Source organism: Chiloscyllium plagiosum, chromosome 19, assembly GCF_004010195.1.
Source record: "Chiloscyllium plagiosum isolate BGI_BamShark_2017 chromosome 19, ASM401019v2, whole genome shotgun sequence".
NCBI classification, from domain to species: Eukaryota; Metazoa; Chordata; class Chondrichthyes; order Orectolobiformes; family Hemiscylliidae; genus Chiloscyllium; species Chiloscyllium plagiosum.
The window spans coordinates 56033076-56056283 of NC_057728.1; the positions used below are offsets into that span (position 1 = coordinate 56033076).

The 23208-nt window shown below is 43.3% G+C and overlaps 1 protein-coding gene across 2 annotated transcripts in view; it reads left to right on the top strand.

Moving 5' to 3' along the window:
* The first annotated feature begins 1259 nt into the window (after positions 1–1259).
* The window catches only part of c19h12orf56 (chromosome 19 C12orf56 homolog), an 82708-nt gene continuing 60759 nt past the window's right edge, over positions 1260–23208 (top strand). For both annotated transcript variants that reach the window (XM_043709959.1, XM_043709960.1), the window contains exons 1-2: positions 1260–1707; positions 19642–19819. In XM_043709959.1, the coding sequence (XP_043565894.1) occupies positions 1453–1707; positions 19642–19819 (433 nt within the window). In that variant the 5' untranslated portion in view covers positions 1260–1452. The remainder of the gene's footprint in view (positions 1708–19641; positions 19820–23208) is intronic.

Below are 23208 nucleotides of genomic sequence, written 5' to 3' on the forward strand. Positions count from 1 at the left end.
GCTTCAGGGAAAACAGCTATAGCCTGTTCAGCCTCTCCTTGTAGTTCAAATCCTCCAACCCTGGCAACATCACTATAAATCTTTTCTGAACCCTTTCAAGTTTCACAACATCCTTCCGATAGGAAGGAGACCAGAATCGCATGCAATATTCCAAAAGTGGCCTAACCAATGTCCTGTACAGCTGCAAGATGACCTCCCAACTCCTGTACTCAATACTCTGACCAATAAAGGAAGGCATACCAAACGCCTTCTTGCTTTCCCAAAATGCAGCACCTCGCATTTATCTAAAGTAAACTCCATCTATCATTTCTCAGCCCATTGGCCCATCTGATCAAGATCCCGTTGTAATCTGAGGTAACCTTCGCTGTCCACTACACCTCCAATTTTGGTGTCAACTACAAACTTACTAACTAAACCTCCTATGTTCACATCCAAATCATTTATATAAATGAAAACCCTATTAACCATGATTCCATATCTGCCAAAAATTCACCTGCACCTCCACACACATCATTTACTGCATCCGCTGCACCCTATGTGGCCTCCTCTACATTGGGGAGACAGGCTGCCTCCTTGCGGAACGTTTCAGAGAACACTTCTGGGACACCCGGACCAACCAACCCAACCACCCCGTGGCTCAACACTTCAACTCCCCCTCCCACTCCACCAATGACATGCAGGTCCTTGGACTCTTCCATCGCCAGACCATAGCAACACGACGGTTGGAGGAAGAGCGCCTCATCTTCCGCCTGGGAACCCTCCAACCACAAGGGATGAACTCAGATTTCTCCAACTTCCTCATTTCCCCTCCCCCTACCTTGTCTCAGTCCCAACCCTCGAACTCAGCACCGCCTTCTTCCTGAAGAAGGGCTCATGCCCGAAACGTCGATTCTCCTGCTCCTTGGATGCTGCCTGACCTGCTGCGCCTTTCCAGCAACACATTTTCAGCTCTGATCTCCAGCATCTGTAGTCCTCACTTTCTCCTAGTCAATAGCTATCCTGCCAAGTGAGGTGTGTGCCCCTGACCGGGAATGGGACCGGTGCTGAGAGCGCAGAATCCTAATCCCTTAGTGACCAGTGATCTCTCGGTGTAATGAAGGAGTGGGGCTCTGAAGAAGGAGGTCACTGGACTCGAAACTTTCTGCCTGTCTCCGCGGCTGATGTCAGAGATCCTCCAGGAGTTGCTGGTTTGTTTTGAATGAAGGGGCGGGAGTGCCGGGCTCGGGTTGTGATTGGCGCTTGTTGCCATTGTGACGCAATAGAGGGTGGGGGTTCCCCGGGGGCGCGCGCCTGACGCGAGTAACAATTCGTGAAATTGGCAACAAATGAAAGTAGCAATTTCAGCCAGAAAGTGTCTCCCCCACTTCCCTGTACCTCTTCCACTCCTATTGATCCGAGGGACTATCCCCCCCCCACCAACAACTTTTTCTTTTACCCCACTCCCTGCCTTCCATGGCGAGGAGTGAGCTGGACATATTCCCCTCCAAGCGGCACGACAAGCTCGAATTCTTCCTGAAGAGACACTTGGAGGAGAGCGTTTTCAACAAGATCCGAATGTACGAGGCGTGCATCGTGGTGTCGGAGAGAAAGAGCAAGAAAGCCTTCGAGTATGTCATTCTGACCGACGAGTGCATCTACTTGACGCAGAACCCACCCAAGACCATCCACGAGGCGGTGCATCTCAATGATGTGGTTGCGATCGAGCTGGTGAGCGAGCCTGTCACTTTTGGGTTTTTCAACTCCACTTTTAGTTTGTTGTCTTCTTTCGACGGCGCTCTTTGTAAGTCTGATTTCGGAACATTTTTGTTGCAAGTTTCCCCTTGTTTTACTGCGACTGGTGGAGGTTTGACCAGTTTGCAGTCATCAGTAAATCAGACGACTTAGATGTTTACATTAAAATACACTGCAAGACACCAGGGACCATGTTTAAACTGTACTCTTTGGCAACAGTGCATTACCACAGAGCTTTAGTCACTGACTGATCTACCCTGAGCTGTATTACCGCTCTTTGTGCACACACAGCCGTTTTGCAGGGAGGCGTGAGACGTTAACGGGCAGAAAAGGAATCAATGTTCCAAGGTTAAAGAGTTTAAACAATAAAGAAATCATGAAATTAAAAATTTAGCCATAAATGTGGCGTGCTTTACTTTAATAAATGCGTACAACTCTTAAGCATAAAATCGTTACAGCCCAGACGGCGATCTTTCGGCCCATCGTGTCTGTGCTGGCGTTCTGAATTCACAGAGCGCCATTCTCCAGTCTCCTCCCAATATCCCTGTACGTTCGTTCTTTTGAAAACCTCGACTGGATCTTTACAGACCCTTGTCGTGGTTGAAAAAGTGTTCCCTCATATCACGTTTTTCTTTCTTTTACCAGTTATACCCGTTTATTTATCATTCTCAATCCTTTCACGACTGGGAGTATTCTCTCCCTATTTGCTCTGTCCAGGCTCCTCGTGATTTTGAATGCTTCAATCGAATATCCCCGTAACTGTCTAACCTCTGGAACCATTCTGGTAAACCTCTACAAATATCTGCAAAGTTTTCACATCCTTCCTGTGGTATGGTGCGCAGAACTGGATGCAGTACTCTAGTTGATGTATATACAGAGAGTGGCAGAAAGTCTGGACTGCAGATGCTGGAGGTCAGAATTGAGAGGGTGACGAAGGGCTTATGACCGAAACGTCGATTCTCCAGCTCCTCGGATGCTGCCTGACCTGCTGTGCTTTTCCAGCACCACACTCTGGACTCTATATATATCGACAGTCTCTGGGTTGTGAACGGGTACTATTCCCGAGTCCGCTCGCAAGAAGATTTGTGCGCCAGTTCGAACGCAATGCAGGACGATAGAAAGCAACTGTTCATGAGTACAGAAATGTTCATATATCGAGTCTTTTAAAATTACATCCCTGTGTGTGATTAAGTTTGTAAGTACGAGTGTTCCTAAGTCATAAATTGGGAACCCCATGTTAGTTCAACATAACCTACTCTAAATAAAACCGGGGGCACTTTGTTAATTGCTCTCCCAAGCCTGTCCTGCCACTTATAGTGACTTAGTATATCTATACCCATTGTCCCTCTGCTTCTGCAACCCTTTAGATTTGCATCCTTGCTGCCTCTCCATGTTCTTCCTATCCATACTTCTCTGCAATGAACAGTCTGCCCACTCTATCAACTCATTTATATCTTTTTGAAATTCGACAATGTGCACCTTACAGTTAACAATACTTCCAAGTTTTATATTGTATGTAAAATTTGCAACAGTCCCCTGAATGCCACACTTTAGATCATTATCATGGACAATATCTGGAAGAGCCAATGTCCCAACACTGATCCCCGGGGAATGTGTCTACAAACCAACCCCACAGTCTAGTTAACCAGCACTCTCTGTTCCATGTTCCTAATGTCCTTTTTACTCCAAGGGAATATGTCACTGGACTAGCAATCCAGAGACTCAGGTTCAAATCTCACTACAGGTGTTGCAATTTAATTCAATAAAGTTTAGAATTGAAAGAAAAGGGCTCTTTGGGAACAGTGCATTACCACAGGGCTTTAGTTACCGACTGATCTACCCTGAGCTGTATTACCGCTCTTTGTGCACACACAGCTAGTTTGAGACGTTAACGGGCAGAAAAGGAATCAATGTTCCAAGGTTAAAGAGTGGCAGTACTTCTGAGCTAGGAGGCCCAGATTCGAGTGCCACCTGTTCCAGAGGTGTGTAATAACATCCCTGGACAGGTTATTAGGAAGTATTTACAAATTGCTAAAGTACTGACTTGTAGTGCAGGGTGAGTATCCCTAGTTTCCTTGTGGACCTGCTCCAGGTCCAGGTAGGGGTACTGGAGGCAATTGTATTTCCCAACTGCCAGCCTCTCTTCCAGAGAATCTCTGTGCCTGGGTGTCCTTGGAGAGAGGACCAGTAATCTTGAAACCTTTCAAGATAGGTTGGTGCCGCGGAGACTGGGGTGCACCATCTCCCCCTCCAACACTGGGGAGCACCATCTCCCCCTCCTTTAGTCCCCTCCCTTATTTGCTCCTCTATTTTTGTTGTTTCCTTTGGTGTAGTCACTGGGCTTATCTTACAACAAGGCAGAGCTGTGTTCGTGTCCAGTTGGGCATTGGTTTCTCAACAGGGAAAGGGAAAAATGGAAATTGGTGTTTGTGCTAAGTTATAGACTTAAAATAAAATCCCTACACACTTCTGAAAGCCTTTTGCTGCATTATTGAACAGATAGATATCAGTCTGTGAAATAATAGCCAATACAAAGCTAGCATTGATTATGGTAACACCTGTCTGCTTCACCATCTTCCTTGAGGGAAGGAAATCTGCTGTTCTTACCCAGTTTGGCCTATACGTGACTCCAGACCCAAAGCAATATGGTTAAGTCCTAACTGCCCTCTGCAATGGCTGAGAAAGCCAGAAAGCCACTTTGTGCAAAGGAAAAGGCAAGGTCTAGGGATGGACACTGTGCTGATGGCTTCCATGTTCCTGTGAAACTCTAAAATCATGTGCAATCTCGCTTGCATTATAGTATTTTAATACTCTAGCCAAATACTAGCTGTTTGAAATCAAAACAGCAAATGTTAGAAATTCACTGTAGGTCATGCAGCAACTGTGGTTTGAAACAAGTTAGCAAAGGTCATCACCTCAAAATGTAACTGTTTCTCTCATCACAGCTGCATTTCTAGCACTTTCTATTTCATGTGAGTACGTTTCACTATCAAATGAATCGTACAGCATAGAGGAGTCATAGAGCCATTCAGCATGGAAACAGACCCTTCGGTCCAATCAGCCCATGCCAATCATAATCCCAAACTAAACTTAGTCCCATCTGCGCTTGGCCCATATCCCTCCAAATCTTCCCTACTTATCAAATGTCTTTTAAACGTTGTAGTTGTAACAAATCCATCACTTCCTCAGAAAGTTCATTCCACACATGAACTACCCTCTGTGGAAAAAAAATTGCCCCCATGTCTTTTTTAAATCTCTCTCCTCTCACCTTAAAAATGCTCGGCTTGAAATACCCCATCTTGGGGAAAAGATAACTCCATTAACTCGAACTATACCCTCCATTATGAGTCCTTTCAGTTTATTGAGTCTGTGTTAGCTCATTTTGAAATCCTACTTTGAAGTAGATTATTTCCTATACTCAATATTAACTAAACCCCACTCAAGTGTGAATCACTCTGCCCACTGCTGACACTCAGTAGCAGCAGTGTGTACCATTTACGAGCTGCGTTGGAGAGTTTCACCCAGGCTTCTTAGACAGCACCTTCTAAACCCACGACCACTTCCATCTGGAAGGACAAGGGCAGCAGAGATATGGGAACACGGCCCACATGCAAGTTCCCCTCCAAGTCACTCACCATCCTGACTTGGAAGTATATCGCCATTCCTTCACTGTCACTGGGTCAGTATCCTGAAACTCTGTCCCTGACAACACTGCTACTTACCTATATCAAATAGTCTGTAGCTGTTTGAGAAGACAGCTAACCACTACTTTCTCTAAGGCAATTAGGGATAGGGAAAAAAATGTTGGCGCAGCCATTAACACCCACATCCCATGCATGAATGAAAAAAAGAATGCTTTTGAGTTTAAATTTTATTAAGTCGTTCTGCAAAATTTTATTAGATTTCTTTTGTGTTTGATGAGATTTGGGAAAGACTTCTTGACCTATGAATTTTTATCTGTCCATATGTATTCAAAGTACAAGGTCTCGTAACAGTTTCTACCTTACTGTTGTTAGAATACTGAATAGACTTACAGACTCTTCACATTTGCCTGTACCTGTGTTTTTGTTTTTGCCGCTGTTTACCTATTATTTACTATCTATGCTACTTAACTCTGTGATCTGCCTGTATTGCTCGCAAGACAAAGCTTTTCACTGTGCCTCGGTACACGTGACAATAAATTCAATTCAATTCAACAACTGGGTGGCAGTTTTCAGTTAATCAACTGGGTGGCATTTTTGGGAGACATAAATTTAATCCCATTTGACATTCAGAGAAACATTTAATAAACAGCTCAGCTCTGGCTCAAAACAAAAGCATAATCAACAGACTAAATTTGTATTCTGTTTATTTATGGAGACCATTTGTTGCTACTTCGTTGGATTATTAATATATTTTCATAATTGCCTCATAATTGGCTTTAACATTCTGAGGTTGGAAACCGTTGTGGATTTCACACAGAAGGTAGTGCAAAATGGAACATACTTTTCCAAAAAGATACCACATCAATTGCAGTTTTTAATATTGAAAGATATAGCAACATCTTTTGAAAATTCTGCTCGTAATGTACTTTTGTACATCATTCATTATAATTGATATTAAACTGCAAGGAGAAGGCAGCATTATGAACAGCACACAATTTTGACGGTCACAGTCTGAAGCTTTTGTAACACATTATGGCCAATGGAGAGGATTACTTCTTAGTTCCGCGAGACCATTCATTAATGTTTCTGAAGGGAATTAATAAAGGGACAAATTTATTGTAGGGTAGCTGGGTGGAGGCCTTTAAGATTATGAGAAAGATCTATAGGGTAGAAAATACGTTTCCACTTGAAGGGGACCATACGATGGTCATTAATAAATTCAACAGGGAAATGAAAAGAAACTTCTTTCATCAGGACTAGGAGAGGTGACCAGCAACGTGCTGTGAGCTAGATAAACTCAGAAAACAAAGTCAGAAGAGGATGTACAGATGTGGATGGGGATGATGATGTTGGATGGGGTTTAAGTCTCACCATGGACCAGATGGGCTGAATATCCTGTATTTGTGCTGTTAATACCACATACATAGTATGAAGAAATGATGGGAAGTTTTATTTCCCTGACTGTCCTGGAAGTTAGCCTGTGGTGATTATCTTCACAACAGAAGGTTGCTGGGAGACACTGGTGTAATTTGGATTCAAAGTCAATTTATTAATCAAACAGACAGGCTGGTCTTTCACTATGAAAAGACAGACACCACTGATTCAGCGTTTTGTGATAAAACATCAGCTTTTGTGTTTTGATTTATTTTCTGGAGCTAGCCCACAAGTTACCACTTGTTGTTTTTGAAACAACCCTTGCATTTATGTAGCACCTTTCACTGACTCATCAAGTCTCAAGCTGTTTCACAGTCATTGAAGTACTTTCTGAGATGTAATCGCTGTTATAACATAGGAAACGTGACAGCCATTTTGCAGCAGCAAACTCCCACACAGACACTCTTGGTAATGGACCAGAAAGGCTGTTTTGACTCATATTGATTGAGAAATAGATATTGGCCAGGACACTGGATATATCTCTCCTGCTGTTCTTCAAAATACTATCTTGGGATTGTTTATCGGGAGGTTAGACAGGACTCAGTTTAACGCCTCACCAGATAGTGACAGTGACAGGAAGCTGGAGTCAGGGTTTCCTTGATGTCAGTGTAACCTGTGTAAGGTGTTTCCATTTCAGGAACGTGAGAAATGATCTCCCTCTGCACCCTACTCGCAATCTAAACTGTCAGCTTATTATTTCAATGAAGAGCATTGTTGCATGTGTAGTGCACTGGGATAGTTTGGTGCCAGTTACTTGTTTAAGTGACGCATTTAGTTGTTTCAAAATTGTCACAGACATGGATCAAAACCCCAAAGTATTATACAGTTCCAAAATGTGGTTTTTAAAAGAGGACCAAAACAACCAGAAATGGCTGTGGATGTATAATAAATAGCTGTTTGGAAAGAGACCCGAGGAATGCCACACCTAATGATGCAATGGGAATGTCAGGCAGCATCTCTTCAAAGAGGGTAAAGAGACAAATCAAAAGAGATTGATTGGAGTGTGATTGCTTATGACTACAAAGATGAACTGGAGCTAATGACCCCAAACCCCCCCAACTCATCATGTCTCAAACTCATCATGTTTCACAGTCATTGAAGTACTTTCTGAGATTTAATTGCTGTTATAACATAGGAAATGTGACAGCCATTTTGCAGCAGCAAGCCAGTTACAAGTGTCCCAGTGTGATTGAAGCTCTTTTGTGACTAAGGAAGCTATGACTACCAGCAGGACTTGAGCATTAACATACTGTAAATGTCACAGTCAAAGAACTGATCACCCCTGCGTTGCAGGTAAAGGGGCTATTTAACTGTAATTGCTCGAGGTCAACTAGCTAGCAAGCCAAACAAAAAGAAATAAGACTCTCTGACCTTGAAAGCTGGAATTCAGCCAAAGTTGAAAGAAATCAGAGCAACAGAATCTCAGTTAAGACTAGGAAAAAAGACTAATCAACTGCCAGTGTCAACATTCCTAGTAATCTCCAATGTAACTGCCAGAATTCAACTAACCACTGTTCACAAAAAATTCAGAGACTGCTCCATATTAGTTTAACTTCTATATTGTTTGACCTACCTTGTATTTATAATCTGTTTGTATGTTTATTATGTCATAAATTCTTCATGCATTTAGTAATAAACTCAATATTTATTCACTCATGAAAGCCCAGTTAAATTGGCTTCTTGGAAGGCTTTAGTTCAATAGGGATTGGGAGAAAGGTATTCCCAACGGATGGGATACCTTACTGAAATCAACCAAGGGTGGCTTAATAAAGAAGGGATGCCAACTCATCCCCTTCCTGGAAGTTGAATGATTTGGGCTTCTGCAGCCATAATGTGTCGAGAACCTCACCTCGGGTCTGGGTTTAACATAATATACAAGTTGATAATTTTATCTACACTGGGCACAGGAACAACAAATCAGTTAAGGAACTAAAGAATAAACTGCATATTGCCTTCGATTACCAAACTTTTTTGCTGTGAAAACATTTATGAATAAATAGTAGAAACAAGTGTTTTGTATTTTGTCAAGGTCGCTTTTTTTTAAAACCTGAGAACCCTTTCACTGAACATGTCCTTTCTGAATAATTGATACAAGATCTGCATGTTTACAATCACTGAGTGGCAATAAAATTTTAATGCATGACTTGAAGATCCTAAGAAACATCAAGTGCTACCTTGACCCTCAAAAAAAGATGTGTGGAAGCAATGAAAGGTTGCGTTTAAATAATTTCCAATATTTTAAAGTTTTACAGCCAGTTTTGTTTTAAAGTGCAGTTGCTATTGTACTAAGCAAGCCCCCACAAACAGCAATGTGACAATGACCAAGTAATCCACTTTTTATTTTGTGATGTTGATTAAGAAATAAGTATTGGCCAAAGTGAACTTCCCTGCTTTCTACAGAATAGGGCCTTTTACATCGATCTGAGTGAAGCTAAAGGGGCTTTGGTTTAATGTCACCCATGAAAGATAGCACCTCTAATAACACTGATATCCTGCAGCACTGCACAGCAGTGTTAACCTTGAGCTTTGTGTTCAATTCTCTGGCATGGGATTTGAACCCAAAATCCACTGACTCAGATGTAGGTATGTTAAGAGCTGAGCCAGAGACTAGGACACCAGTTTAAGCCGAGCTCAGGTAGAGCTGGAGCTGAGGGGAGGTCATGAGGAAACTATCACAGAATACAAGTTGCTTACAGAGTCATAGAATTACACAGCACGGAAACAGACCCTTCAGTCCAACTTGTCCAAGCATCCTAAACTGACCGAGTCACATTTGACTGCATTTGGCCCATACCCTCTAAATCCTTCCTATTCATATATCCTCCAGCTGCCTTTTAAACATTTTAATTGTACCAGCCTCCACCACTTCCTCTGGCAGCTCATTCCATACACACACCTCTGTGTGAAAAAGCTGCCCCTCAGGTCGCTTTTAAATTTTTTCCCTCTCCCCTTCCAACTATGCCCTCTAGTTTTGGACTCCCCTATGTGAGGAAAAGGACCTTGACTAGTCACCCTATCCATGTCCTTCATGATTTTATAAACCTCTATAGGGCCATCCCTCAACCTCCGAATAGTTCCAACCTATTCAGCCTCTCTCTCGAGCTGAAACCTGCCAGTCCTGGCAACATCCTTATAAATCTTTTCTGAACCCTTTCAGGTTTGACTGCATTTGGCCCATACCCTCTAAATCCTTCCTATTCATATATCCTCCAGATGCCTTTTAAACATTTTAATTGTACCAGCCTCCACCACTTCCTCTGGCAGCTCATTCCATACACGCACCTCTGCGTGAAAAAGCTGCCCCTCAGGTCGCTTTTAATTTTTTTCCCTCTCCCCTTCCAACTATGCCCTCTAGTTTTGGACTCCCCTATGTGAGGAAAAGGACCTTGACTAGTCACCCTATCCATGTCCTTCATGATTTTATAAACCTCTATAGGGCCATCCCTCAACCTCCGAATAGTTCCAACCTATTCAGCCTCTCTCTCGAGCTGAAACCTGCCAGTCCTGGCAACATCCTTATAAATCTTTTCTGAACCCTTTCAGGTTTCACAACATCTTTCCTATAGCAGGGAGTCCAGAATTGAACATAGTATTCTAAAAGTGGCCCAACCAATGTCCTGTACCACCGCAAAATGATATTTGCATTCCTATACTCAATGTTATGACCAATGAAGCTAAGTGTGCCAAATGCCTTCTTCACCACCCTCGTGTTTACACTTTCATACTTTATTGAAATGAAAAGGTGGTGCTAAGAGCGGTTGCTGAGTGTCTAAGAGAGCCACTGTGTCTATGTAGAGAAAAGCACTTCTCAAATGCACTTCAAATCAAATAACCAGCAAATGGCCAGTGGTCCACAGTCTGGTGATGGATTTTAATTGGTATTTGCCGAACACGAAAGTGCTTCCTTTTATCAATCTAGTGATGGGGAAAGTAAAGACAGAGCATGCTGAGTGTGCTATGTTTCTATTTCAAGCTTAATTTATTCCCACTTGCACATAATTACTGCTTTATGTTTGCTGTCACTGCTTTGTGATGTGTTGATCAGCAGAAAAGATGGCTTACTCAGTAATGTAAACCCTTTTCATTTATTCACTTTTATTTCTTAATTATTTCAAGATTTCCAACATTTCAACGAATAAAAGAAAATTGTTTTAATGGCTTAAATCATTTTGATCTAATAGCGGGCAGCCACATTGAAAAGAACAACATTGAACTGCAGAAACATTTAACTCTTACTCAAAAAACATTTATCTCTAAACTTCATTTTGTTGGAGAACTGTGGTCAACAATCTAATGTTCCTCACAAAGGTAATTACCAAATCTCCCACACACAATGGAAGAGATGCACCCTCACCCCAGAAAGTCGCTGAACAGCCAATCTTCCTGGGATTGAGGATGACACACTGCCACTCCAATGGGTTCTGAGAGACCTGGCAAGTCCAGTGTACAATCTGCAGCCTCTGCCACATGCAGGGCACATGGTGTGTTGAGGGTATGGTGAATGAATTGTTGGGAGGTTTGTACTCTGATAGAACATGCCAGATGGATCTCAGTACGAGGACAATGTATGGTTCTGGTCACCACATGATAGGAAACAAATGAATGCCCTGGTTGGGGTACAGAGGAGATTCATACTGATGTTGCCTGGAGTGAAGAATTTTTGTCCTGAGGACAATTTGGATAAACCCATTAATTTTCTTTAGACAGAGGGGAGAACCAATTGCAGGAGATAAAGTTATGATGGTACGGTCATGAGGAAACTACCACGGTTGCTTACAGAGTCAGAGTTGAGCAGTGCGTAAACAGACCCTTTAGTCCAGATATCGTCCCATCTGCGAGCATTTGGCCCATATTCCTCTAAACCATTCCTATTCATGGGAAATATATTGGAGAGGTGCTTAAATTCTTGAAGAATATTGATAGTGTAAATAAGAGGAAAGTTAGAGGTCAGGAGCACTCAATTCCCAAATGAAGCAACGGTCATGTGAGGAAAATCTTTGACACAGTCTGTATTTAGGGCATGGCATACATTTCTAGAAACGTAGGGAAGAGATGTTCAATTGATGTATTCAAGAGGTGCAGGGATTTGCAGAAAAGGCAGGGGGTTAGCACTGGGCAGTATCCAGGCATGATGAGCCAAAGGGACTCCTCCTGTGCCATATCAATTCCGTGATTTCCACAGACTGATTGATTTATTGTTGTCACATGTACTGAGGTACAGTGAAAAGTGTTGTTTTGTGTGTTATACAGGCAGATTACACCATACGAAGTGCATCAGAATTGCAGAATAGTGTTACAGCCACAGTGAAGGTGCAGAGACAATGATCAACAGTAACGTTTCAGAGTCCGTAACTTGAGTGTAACAGATTTAGGGGAAGAGAGATTTAAAGAGGATTTGGGGCTGGAAATGTTTATACTCGGAAATATGGTGGGGATCTGGAACTCACTGCCTGAAAAACTGGTAAAGATAGAAACCGTGACATCTTAAAAGTACTTGGATACACAGTCGAAGTGCAAGGTCTGTGGGTGGGAGTCACATGCAGAAGTCCTGCCCCTATTTCTAGTCATCACACTGTTGAACTAATGGGTTGTGGTTCACACAGGAGGGGAAATGGCACAACCATTTGATACAACAACTGCAAAATAATCTGCTTCAAACATCTATCCAATTCTCTCTTGAAAGCTTTAATTAAATCTGCCTCCACTGCATTCAGTAATGGCTATAAAAACTCCGCTGTGTGTCGTCTTTATTCTGCTTCTTGTTTATTTGGCATTCACCTTAAATCTCTCCTCTCTCTCTCTCTGGTTAATCATCCTTTAGCCACTGAAAACAGTTTCTCCTTACTTACACTACCCTTCAAGAATTTAAGCACCTCTCGAACATAGCCCCATAACTTTCATCTTCTGAGGAGAAATGTCTCAACTGTCCCCACATAATTGAAGTTTGACTGGCTAATGCCTAGTGATGGACCAATTGAGTCACATCGGGAAAACGGCACTTTATACTTGCCTTTAAATAAATATAAAAGAACAATACAGCACAGGAATAGACCTTTCAACCCTCTGAGCCTGCACTGACACATTTTGTCCTTCCATACTAAAATTGTCTTCACTTACAGGGTCTGTAACCCTCTATTCCCTTCCTATTCATGTATTTGTCCAGGTGTCTCTTGAATGCTGCAATTGTGTCTGCTTCCACCACCTCCTCTGGGAGCACATTCCAAGCACTCACCATCCTTTGTGTGAAAGAGTTAGGGTCCAAGCTATCTCCTTACAATACTTTGTGGGGGACATGGTCTGGTTTGGTCCATAACATCAGACAGAAACAGAATTAGAAGAATTTAACAATATCCTCAAGAATTATGACTGCTGCTTTGAAATAAGAGCAGTAGGAGGCCACTTGACCCTTCAGGCCTGACCCGCCATTCAATAAGATCATGGCTGATCCACCGCAGGCCTTAACTCACCTTTTGCGCCAACTCCTCCTGGCCCTCAACTCTCCATATTTTCAAAAATCTATCTATCTCCTCTTTAAACACTTTCTGTGATATAGCCTCCACAACTCTCTGGGACAAAGAAATCCAAATATTCAGTACACTCCATGAGAATAAATTCCTTTGATCTCCATTCTAAATGAGTGTCCCTTGTTCTGTAACTTAATCCCATAGTTCAAGACTCCCCCAATCGTGGAAATATCTTCTCAGCGACTATCCTGTCAAGCCCCTTATTCTGTGTTTTCCCCAGTTCTTGAGTAACCTGTCAGGGGAAATGCCCTATATTTATCCACTATGTCGTGCTCTATAAGAATTTTATAAATTTCAGTGAGATCATCATCTTCTTGAATCTTTGTAGGTACACCCTCAGTGATGTTAGGGAATTCCATGATTTTGACCCAGTGACAGTAAAGAAACAGTGATATAGTTCCCAGTTTACAAAGGGTGGTCATAGAGTCATAGAGATGCACAGCACAACAACAGACCCTTCGGTCCAACTTGTCCATGTCGACCAGATAGCCTAACCTAATCAAGTCCCATTTTCCAGCACTTGGCCCATATCCTTCTAAACCCTTCCTATTCATATAGCCATCCAGATACATTTTAAATGCTGTAATTGTACGTGTCACCACCACTTCGTCTGGCAGCTTATTCCACACACACACCACCCTCTGTGTGAAAACGTTGCCCCTTAGGTCCCTTTTATGTCTTTCCCCTCTCACCCTAAACCTATGCCCTCTAGTTCTGGACTCCCCCATCCCGGGGACGAGATCTTGTCTGTTTATCCTATCCATGCCCCTCATGATCTTATAAACCTCTATAAGGTCACCCCTCAAACTCCGATGCTTAAGGGAAAATAGCCCTAGCCTATTCAGCTCTATAGCTCTATAGCTCAAATACTCCAACCCTGGCAACATCCTTGTAAATCTTTTCCGATTCCTTTCAAGTTTCTGATAGGAAGGAGACCAGAAATGCATGCAATATTCCAAAAGTGGCCGAACCAATGTCTTGTATAGCCGCAACATGACCTCCCAACCAATAAAGGAAAGCATACCAAACGCCTTCTTCACTATCCTATCTACATGCAACTCTACTTTCAAGGAACTATGAACCTGTACTCCAAGATCTCTTTGTTCAGCAATTTTCCCTAAGACCTTACCATGAAGTGTGTCCTACTCTGACTTGCTTTTCCAAAATGGAGCACCTCACATTTATCAAAATTAAACTCCATCTGCCACTCCTCAGCCCATTGGCCCGACTGATCAAGATCCCATTGTAATCTGAGGTAATCTTCTTTGCTGTCCACTACACCTCCAATTTTGGTGTTAACTGCAAACTAACTAACTATACCTCCTATACTCACATCCAAATCATTTATATAAATGATGAGAAGTAGTGGACCCAGCACCAATCCTTGTGGCACTCCACTGGTCACAGGCCTCCAGTCTGAAAAACTACCCTCCACCACCACCCTCTACCTTTGAGCCAGTTCTGTATCCAAATGGCTAGTTCTCCCTGTATTCCATGAGATCTAACCTTGCTAACCAGTCTCCCATGGGAAACCTTGTTGAATGCCTTACTGAAGTCCACATAGATCACGTCCCTCGCTCTACCCTTATCAATCCGCTTAGTTACTTCTTCAAAATACTCAATCAAGTTTGTGAGACATGATTTCCCACACACAAAGCCATGCTGACTATCCCTAATCAGTCCTCGCCTTTCCAAATACTTGTAAATCCTGTCCCTCAGGATTCCCTCCAACAACATGCCCATCACCAATGTCAGGCTCACTGGTCTATAGTTCCCTGGCTTTTCCTTACCACCTTTCTTAAACAGTGGTATTCCAATGCATCTTCTGCTTTTGTCCTCTTGTACTGGTGCCCTTGTGCAATGGTGGTGGAAGGACTGAATGCTGATGCCAGTCAGGTGGGCTGACCTGGATGGTGTCAAGCTCCTTGAGTGTTGTTGAAGATGCACCCATCCAGGTGAGTGGGGAGTATTCCATCACACTCCGGACTTGATGCACAGAGGTTCGGGAATCAGGAGGTGAGTTACTCGTCACAGAATTCCCAGCCTCTAATATGCTGTTTTGGCTGCAGTATTTATATGAATGATCTGCTTAAGTTTCTGGTCCATGGCAATGTTCAAGACCTTGATAGTGGAGGATTCAGCAATGGTAAGGCCATCGCACCTCAAAGGCAGATAGGAGAAAATCTAACTGTTTGAGATGGTCATTGTCTGGCTTTTGTGAGGCACAAATATTACTTGCCACTTGTCAGGCCAAGTCTGGATGTTGTTTGGGTCTTATTGCTTTTAGACATGGCCTGCTTCAGTATCTGAGGAGTTGTGAATTGTGCTGAACGTGGTGCAATCAAAGGGAAACATCTGCTCCTCTGACCTTGGGATGGTGGGAAGTCATTGATCAAGCAACTGAAGTTGGTGATCGAACAAATTTAACTACTCCATGGAATATGAATACTTTCTGATGCCCAATCCAGTAACCAGGTTGTGATCATACCCATGATGCTGTGTGAAGTTACTAAAATCACCAAGACCTATTATACTAACATGTGCACGTAGCAAGTTCAGAAAATTGAATAAAATTGGCCATCACTTTAGTTTATTCCATGAATAATATTTATAAATGTCCTTTGTTGTATTCCTTTCACTTATCATTTGAAATTCAGCCGTTCTTAGATCGACTACATGAAAGAAAAGATGTTCATGTTTTTGAAAGCAGAGAAGGTTTTAAATACTCTGAAAATGCGCTTTGATATCAATATGGGGCAGACAATTGGGCATCATCTGCTTTAATCTATTCTGGTTAAGGAGATGTGAACTCAAACCTCGATCCCATTCAACATTCAAAGCAGAAACAAACTGAAGACACTCAGCAGGTTTGGCAGTCTCTGTGGCGAAAGAAAGACAAAGTTAACATTTCAGGTTAATGACCTTTTGTCAGAACTGAAAAAGGTTAGAGATGGAGCAGCTTTTAAGCCAACGTGGGAAATTGAGTGGTTGAGTTGGGGTGGGAGTGGAAGTTGGTGGATGAACTTTGTCTTTAACTTTTACCAGTTCTCAGGAAGGGGCATTATCTTGAAATATTAACTCATCGCAATAGTAACAATTAAGAATTGCAGTTATCACTCTGCTCTACTCTAGAACAGCTGGCTGACATAGAGTCATAGAGATGTACAGCATGGAAACAGACCCTTCGGTCCAACCCGTCCATGCCGACCAGATATCCCAACCCAATCTAGTCCCACCTGCCAGCACCCAGCCCACATCCCTCCAAATCCTTTCTATTCATATACCCATCCAAATGCCTTTTAAATGTTGCAATTGTACCAGCTTCCACCACTTCCTCTGGCAACTCATTCCACACACGTACCACCCTCTGTGTGAAAAGGTTGCCCTGTAGATCTCTTTTATATCTTTCCCTCTCACTTTAAACCTATGCCCTCTAGTCCTGGACTCCCCGACCCCAGGGAAAAGACCTTGCCTATATATCCTATCCATGCCCCTCATAATTTTATAAACCTCTATAAGGTCACCCCTCAGCCTCCGACGCTCCAGGGAAAACAGCCCCAGCTTGTTCAGCCTCTCCCTATAGCTCAGATCCTCGAACCCTGGCAACATCCTTGTAAATCTTTTCTGAACCCTTTCAAGTTTCACAACATCTTTCCGATAGGAAGGAGACCAGAATTGCACACAATATTCCAACAGTGGCTTAACCAATGTCCTGTACAGCCCCAACATGACCTCCCAACTCTTGTACTCAATACTCTGACCAATAAAGGAAAGCATACCAAATGCCTTCTTCACTATCCTTTCTGAAGTGCGACTCCACTTTCAAGGAGCTATGAACCTGCACTCCAAGGTCTCTTTGTTCAGCAACACTCCCTAGGACCTTACCATTAAGTGTATAAGTCCTGCTAAGATTTACTTTCCCAAAACACAGCACCTCGCATTTATCTGAATTAAACTCCATCTGCCACTTCTCAGCCCATTAGTCCATCTGGTCAAGATCCTGTTGTAATCTGAGGTAACCCTCTTCGCTGTCCACTACACCTCCAATGATGGTGTCATCTTATTAACTGTACCTCTTATGCTGGCATCCAAATCATTTATGAGGAAGTGAGGACTGCCGATGCTGGAGATCAGAGCTGAGAATGTGTTGCTGGAAAAGCGCAGCAGGTCAGGCAGCATCCAAGGAACAGGAGAATCGACGTTTTGGGCATGAGCCTTTCTTCAGGAATCCTGCTGCGCTTTTCCAGCAACACATTCTTAGCTCCAAATCATTTACGTAAATGACAAAAAGTAGAGGGCCCAGCACCGATCCTTGTGGCACTCCACTTCATAATTTTATCAGACAGATTTAAATATTTGATAATTGTGCCTTCCATCCAAGCTCCTCTGTTCAATAATAATTTCATATCTCTTTAATTTACTTACAATTCAGCAACACTTAAATGTTTTAATTGATGATGTTAGGCTTTAATTTAAATGAAGTATTTTGCAATCACAGCATTCCTTAAAGGGCATTGCTATCAGGAGGCTGTTTTTCTCTCCAGGGCTGGTATTAGTGAGCTCATGGGTGACAGATCTAAATGCTCAACCAACTGAGAAGCGACATTGGAGAAAGGTTTGAGTTATCATCTTGGGTGGAGCCTGGTGAGACATTAGGACAGAGATGTTCACCGGTCTAAATCATGGCTCTTGATGTTTTAGAGTGGGTTTGTTGGCTCCATGTCCTATTGTCTTCCTCCCAGTCTTCCCCAAGGCGTGTGTCCCCAACAACAGCTGAGAAGAATTGGAACGCTGGGCCATTCATTGCATGTGTATTTTGTGATTTTGGAACTTCAAGGTGGAAGAAGTTGATAAATGTGTTCGAGCTAATAGGTTTATTCCACGTTCCAAAGGTACATTCTGGAACACGCTGGAGTCTGAATTTTAACGTGTTTTATGTTTCAAATTATAGAATCCCTTCAGTGCAGAATCAGGCCACACCAGCCCTCCGAGATGCATCCCACTGCCGCCCCCCCCCCCCCCCCCCCCAAACCCTGTAATCCTGCAATCCCTATGGCTAACCCACCAAGCCTGCACACTATGGACAATTTAGCATGGCCAATCCACCTAACTTGCACATCTTTGGACTTTGGGAGGAAACCCACACAGACACAGGGAGAACATGCAAACTCCATACAGACAGTCGCCCAAGGCTGGAATCAAACCTGAGTCCCTGGCGCTGTGAGGCAGCAGTGCTAACCACTGAGCCACCATGCCACGTTTTATTCCATAACTGACTGTTTGACTCCTCTCACTAACTTGGAACAAGGGAGGAGGTGTTACAAGAGAGTGGGATTTGGGAGGGAAACCAGGAACTCTCATCACTATCTGCTTTTAAAGAACTACAGCTCCTAGCAAACGACCCACGTCAGTGAGAGGATTGTGAATTCAGTCCATTCCTGAGACCTGGGTACAGTGTCCACCCTCTCACTCCAGTGCGTGTTGTGGGAGTGCTGCGCTGCAGGAGTCACCTACTTTCTGCTGATACATCATCCTCACCTCTCAGCAAATCATCTATATTGAAGAAAATTAGAAGAGTTCCTGGCCAATATTTATTCCTCACCCAACATCACAAGGGCCACTTCTCTGGCCATTATGTCATGGTTGTGTTTGATAGCTTCAAGTGGTCACATTGGCTCACTGTATTTCTAACGTTTACAACAGTGACTGCTTAAGTAAGCACTTAATTGCCAGTGAAGCATTCTGGGATATTCTGAAGTTGTAAAATGCTCTACATAAATGCAAATCTTCTAATAGTTGTGACAAAGGAGTTTGTATCTGCAATGTTCGCTTGTCTCTCTCTCTCTCTCTCTGCATTTTTCGAGTGTTTTCAGAACTTTACGTGGAATTACAGGGAATTGTTTTAAAATATAAGGGAGGCCCCTTTAAGACACCAAGGAGGAGGCAGGATTATGAAGTAAATCGATTAGCCATGATCTTGTTGATTGGTGGAGCAGACTCGAGGGGCAGAATGGCCTATTCCTGTTGCTCGTTTGCATGTTCCTTTGTCTCACACAGAAACAGACCACATTGGTCCACATGACCCTTCTCCTGCCCTTTGTCTTCTGAATGCACATATCCTTCTCTTCATTGTTTTATCTGCTTAGACATCCATTTCTCCTTGCCTTCGTAATTAATAGGCCAGATTTTAAAAGAAGTGTTGAAGATACATTCTTATTTTACCAAAGAATTGAAAATAAGTTTGCTGCCTACGAACACCACAGTGGATCAGCACAGGAGACTTTCTCACTGATAACCCTTACCCACAGGTAGACGATTATCCAGATTTTCTGAGCGGCCAGGATCGGGAGTCTGCACAACACATCCGCATCGTTTCCATCACCCGGGCAGAGAAGAAAGGTCACAAAGTCCAAGTTAGAGGCAATAAGTATTTACCTGCTGTCATTAGTGGCAGAAGGAAGTTTGGTGCCTTGAGCCAGGAAGAAGGTGTGTATACTCTGAAATAAATGGATATTGACCTGATTACAGCCCCATGAAACCCTCTGTTACTAGTTGAACAGGAATAGTTCAGATACTAACATTGAGCACAGTGGACCTGATATTATGTACTGTAGGAAAAAGGGTTTGTTAAAATTACATTTTTAAACTGATCATTTCTGCTGCAACATTTGTCTGTTTGTCTTCTTTCTGAATATACATATCCTTCTCTTCATTTCTCTTTATGTATCTCTCTCTCTCCTTTCCCTGTACTCACTATATTTTCCTTCATTCACTTTGGCATCCTTTTTATCTGTGTCGGTGTTCTCCCCAACTCTCTCTCTCTCTCTCTCTGTATACCCTTACACATTCTATTTCTCTTTCTCTCTCTGGAGACTCCTACACACTCTCTCGCTCTCTTTCTTTCTGTATACCCTACACACTCTGTCTCTCTATACATTCTCTCGCTCGCTCTTTCCTTCCCTCTACCTCCATTCTCTCTCTACCTCTATACACCCTCCCTCTCTCTGATCTTCAGCTCGTCTTGAAATAGTACCATCCACTCTGACACGGGTGGTTAGGGCCTCAGTTTCACAACTCTTTGACATAGCAGATCCCAACCTGCAGCTAAGGTGCATTGGGATTGGCATCTTCAAAGTCTGTGGAATCAGGTTTCAGCCTCCGACCCAGGAGTAAGTGCCATCTACTGAGCCTTACAGTGGCAGAGCGAATGGAGGAGTGGGAGAGCAGCGGTGGGTGGGAGATAGGAGCAGATTCCTGATGTTCAAACTGTCCAGGGCTTTTGTTCATGGGATGTGAGCATCGTTGGCTGGGCCAGCATTTACTGCCCATCCCTTGTTGCCCTCGAGAAGGTGGTGGGGAGCTGACCTCTTGAACTGCTGGAGTCCACATACTATAGATTGGGCCTAAGTGCCATTAGGGAGGGAATTCCAAGATTTTGACCCAGTGACAGTGAAGGAATGGTGATATATTTCCAAGTCAGGATGGTGAGTGACTTGGAGGGGAATGTGCAGGTGCGGGAGGTTGTTACGTTGCAGTGTTTGAGATGTAGAAGGTTTGGGGAAATTCAGGCCAAAGGTCAATGTGATTGTTTTAGCATTTCATTGGGGACTCCATAGTTAGGGGGACAGATAGGAGGTTCTGTGGAGATGAGACAGACTTACGGTTGGTGTGTTGCCTCCCAGATGCCAGGGTTCGTGATATCTCTGATCGTGTTTTTGGGATCCTTGAGGGGGAGGGGGAGCAGTCCCAAGTCATGGTCCACATTGACACCAACGACATAGGTAGGAAGAGGGATGGGGATTTAAGGCAGAAATTCAGGGAACTAGGATGGAAGCTTACAGCTAGGACGAACAGAGTTGTTGTCTTTGGTTTGTTGCCCATGCCACGTGCTAGTGAGGCAAGGAATATGGAGAGAGAGGAGTTGAACACGTGGCTACAGGGATGGTGCAGGAGGGAGGGTTTTGGATTCTTGGATAATTGGGGCTCTTTGTGGGGTAGGTGGGACCTCTACAAGCAGGATGGTCTTCATCTGAACCAGAGGGGTACCAATATCCTGGGGGAGAAATTCGCTAAGGCTATTGGGGTAGGTTTAAACTAACCAAGCAGGAGGATGGGAACCAAAATTGTAGTTCGAGTATAGAAAAGGCTGAGAGTAGGGAGATCCAAAATAAAGTTTCAGAGATAAAAGATGGCACCGGCAAGCAAGACGTTGATTTGAAGTGTGTCTACTTCAATGCCAGGAGAATCCGGAATAAGGTGGATGAACTTCCAGCATGGGTTGGTACCTGGGATTTTGATGTTGTGGCCATTTCAGAGACATGGATGGAGCAGGGACAGGAATGGTTGTTGCAGCTTCTGGGGTTTAGATTTTTCAGTAAGAACAGAGAAGATGGTAAAAGAGGGGGAGATGTGGCATTGTTTGTCAAGGACAGTATTACAGTTGTAGAAAGGATGTTTGGGGACTCGTCAACTGAGGTAGTATGGGCTGAGGTTAGAAACAGGAAAGGAGAGGTCACTCTGTTGGGAGTTTTCTATAGACCTCCGAATAGTTCCAGAGATGTAGAGGAAAGGATAGCAAAGATGATTCTCGATAGGAGTGAGAGAGACAGGGTAGTTGTCATGGGGGACTTCAACTTTCAAATATTGACTGGGAACACTATAGTACGAGTACTATAGATGGATTACTTTTTGTCCAGTGTGTGCAGGAGGGCTTCCTGACACAGTATGTAGACAGGCCAACAAGGGGCGAAGCCACATTAGATTTGGTACTGGGTAATGAGCCCGGACAGGTGTTAGACTTGGAAGTAGGTGAGCACTTTGGTGATAGCGATCACAATTCTGTTATGTTTACTTTAGTGATAGAAAGGGATAGGTGTATACCACTGAGCAAGAGTTACAGCTGGGGGAAAGGCAATTATGATGCGATTAGGCAAGATTTAGGAAGCATAGGATGGGGAAGGAAACTGCAGGGGGATGGGCACATTAGAAATGCTCCTGTGTGTCCTAGATAAGTATGTACCTGTCAGGCAGAGAGGAAGCTATAGAGCGCGGGAGCCATTGTTTACGAAGGAAGTAGAATCTCTGGTCAAGAGGAAGAAGAAGGCTTATATTAGGATGAGATGTGAAGGCTCAGTTAGGGCGCTTGAGAGTTACAAGGTCGCCAGGAAAGACCTAAAGAGAGAGCTCAGAAAAGCCAGGAGGAGACATGAGAAGTTGTTGGTGGATAGGATCAGGGTAAACTCTAAGGCTTTCTATAGGTATTTAAGGAATAAAAGAATGACGAGAGTAAGATTAGGGCCAATCAAAGATAGTAGTGGAAAGTTGTGTGTGGAGTCAGAGGAGATAGGGGAAGCACTAATTGAATATGTTTCGACAGTATTCACTCTAGAAAATGACAATGTTGTCGAGGAGAATACTGAGATACAGGCTACTGGACTGGGGGTGGGATTGAGGTTCACAGGGAAGAGTTATTAGAAATCCTGCAGAGTGTGAAAATAGATAAGTCCCCTGGGCCGGATGGGATTTATTCTAGGATCCGCTGGGAAGCCAGGGAGGAGATTGCCGAACCTTTAAATTGTCATTGTCTACAGAAATAGTGCCAGACGACTGGAGGATAGCAAATGTGGTTCCCCTGTTCAAGAAGGGGAGTAGAGACAACCCTGGTAATTATAGACTAGTGAGCCTAGGGATTAACCCTAGTAACTATAGGCCAGCGAGTCTCACTTCTGTTGTGGGCAAAGTCTTGGAGAAGATTGTACGGGATAGGATTTATGAACATCTGGATAGGAATAATGTGATCAAGGATAGTCAGCATGGTTTTGTGAAGGGCAGGTCGTGCCTCACAAACCTTATTGAATTCTTTGAGAAGGTGACTA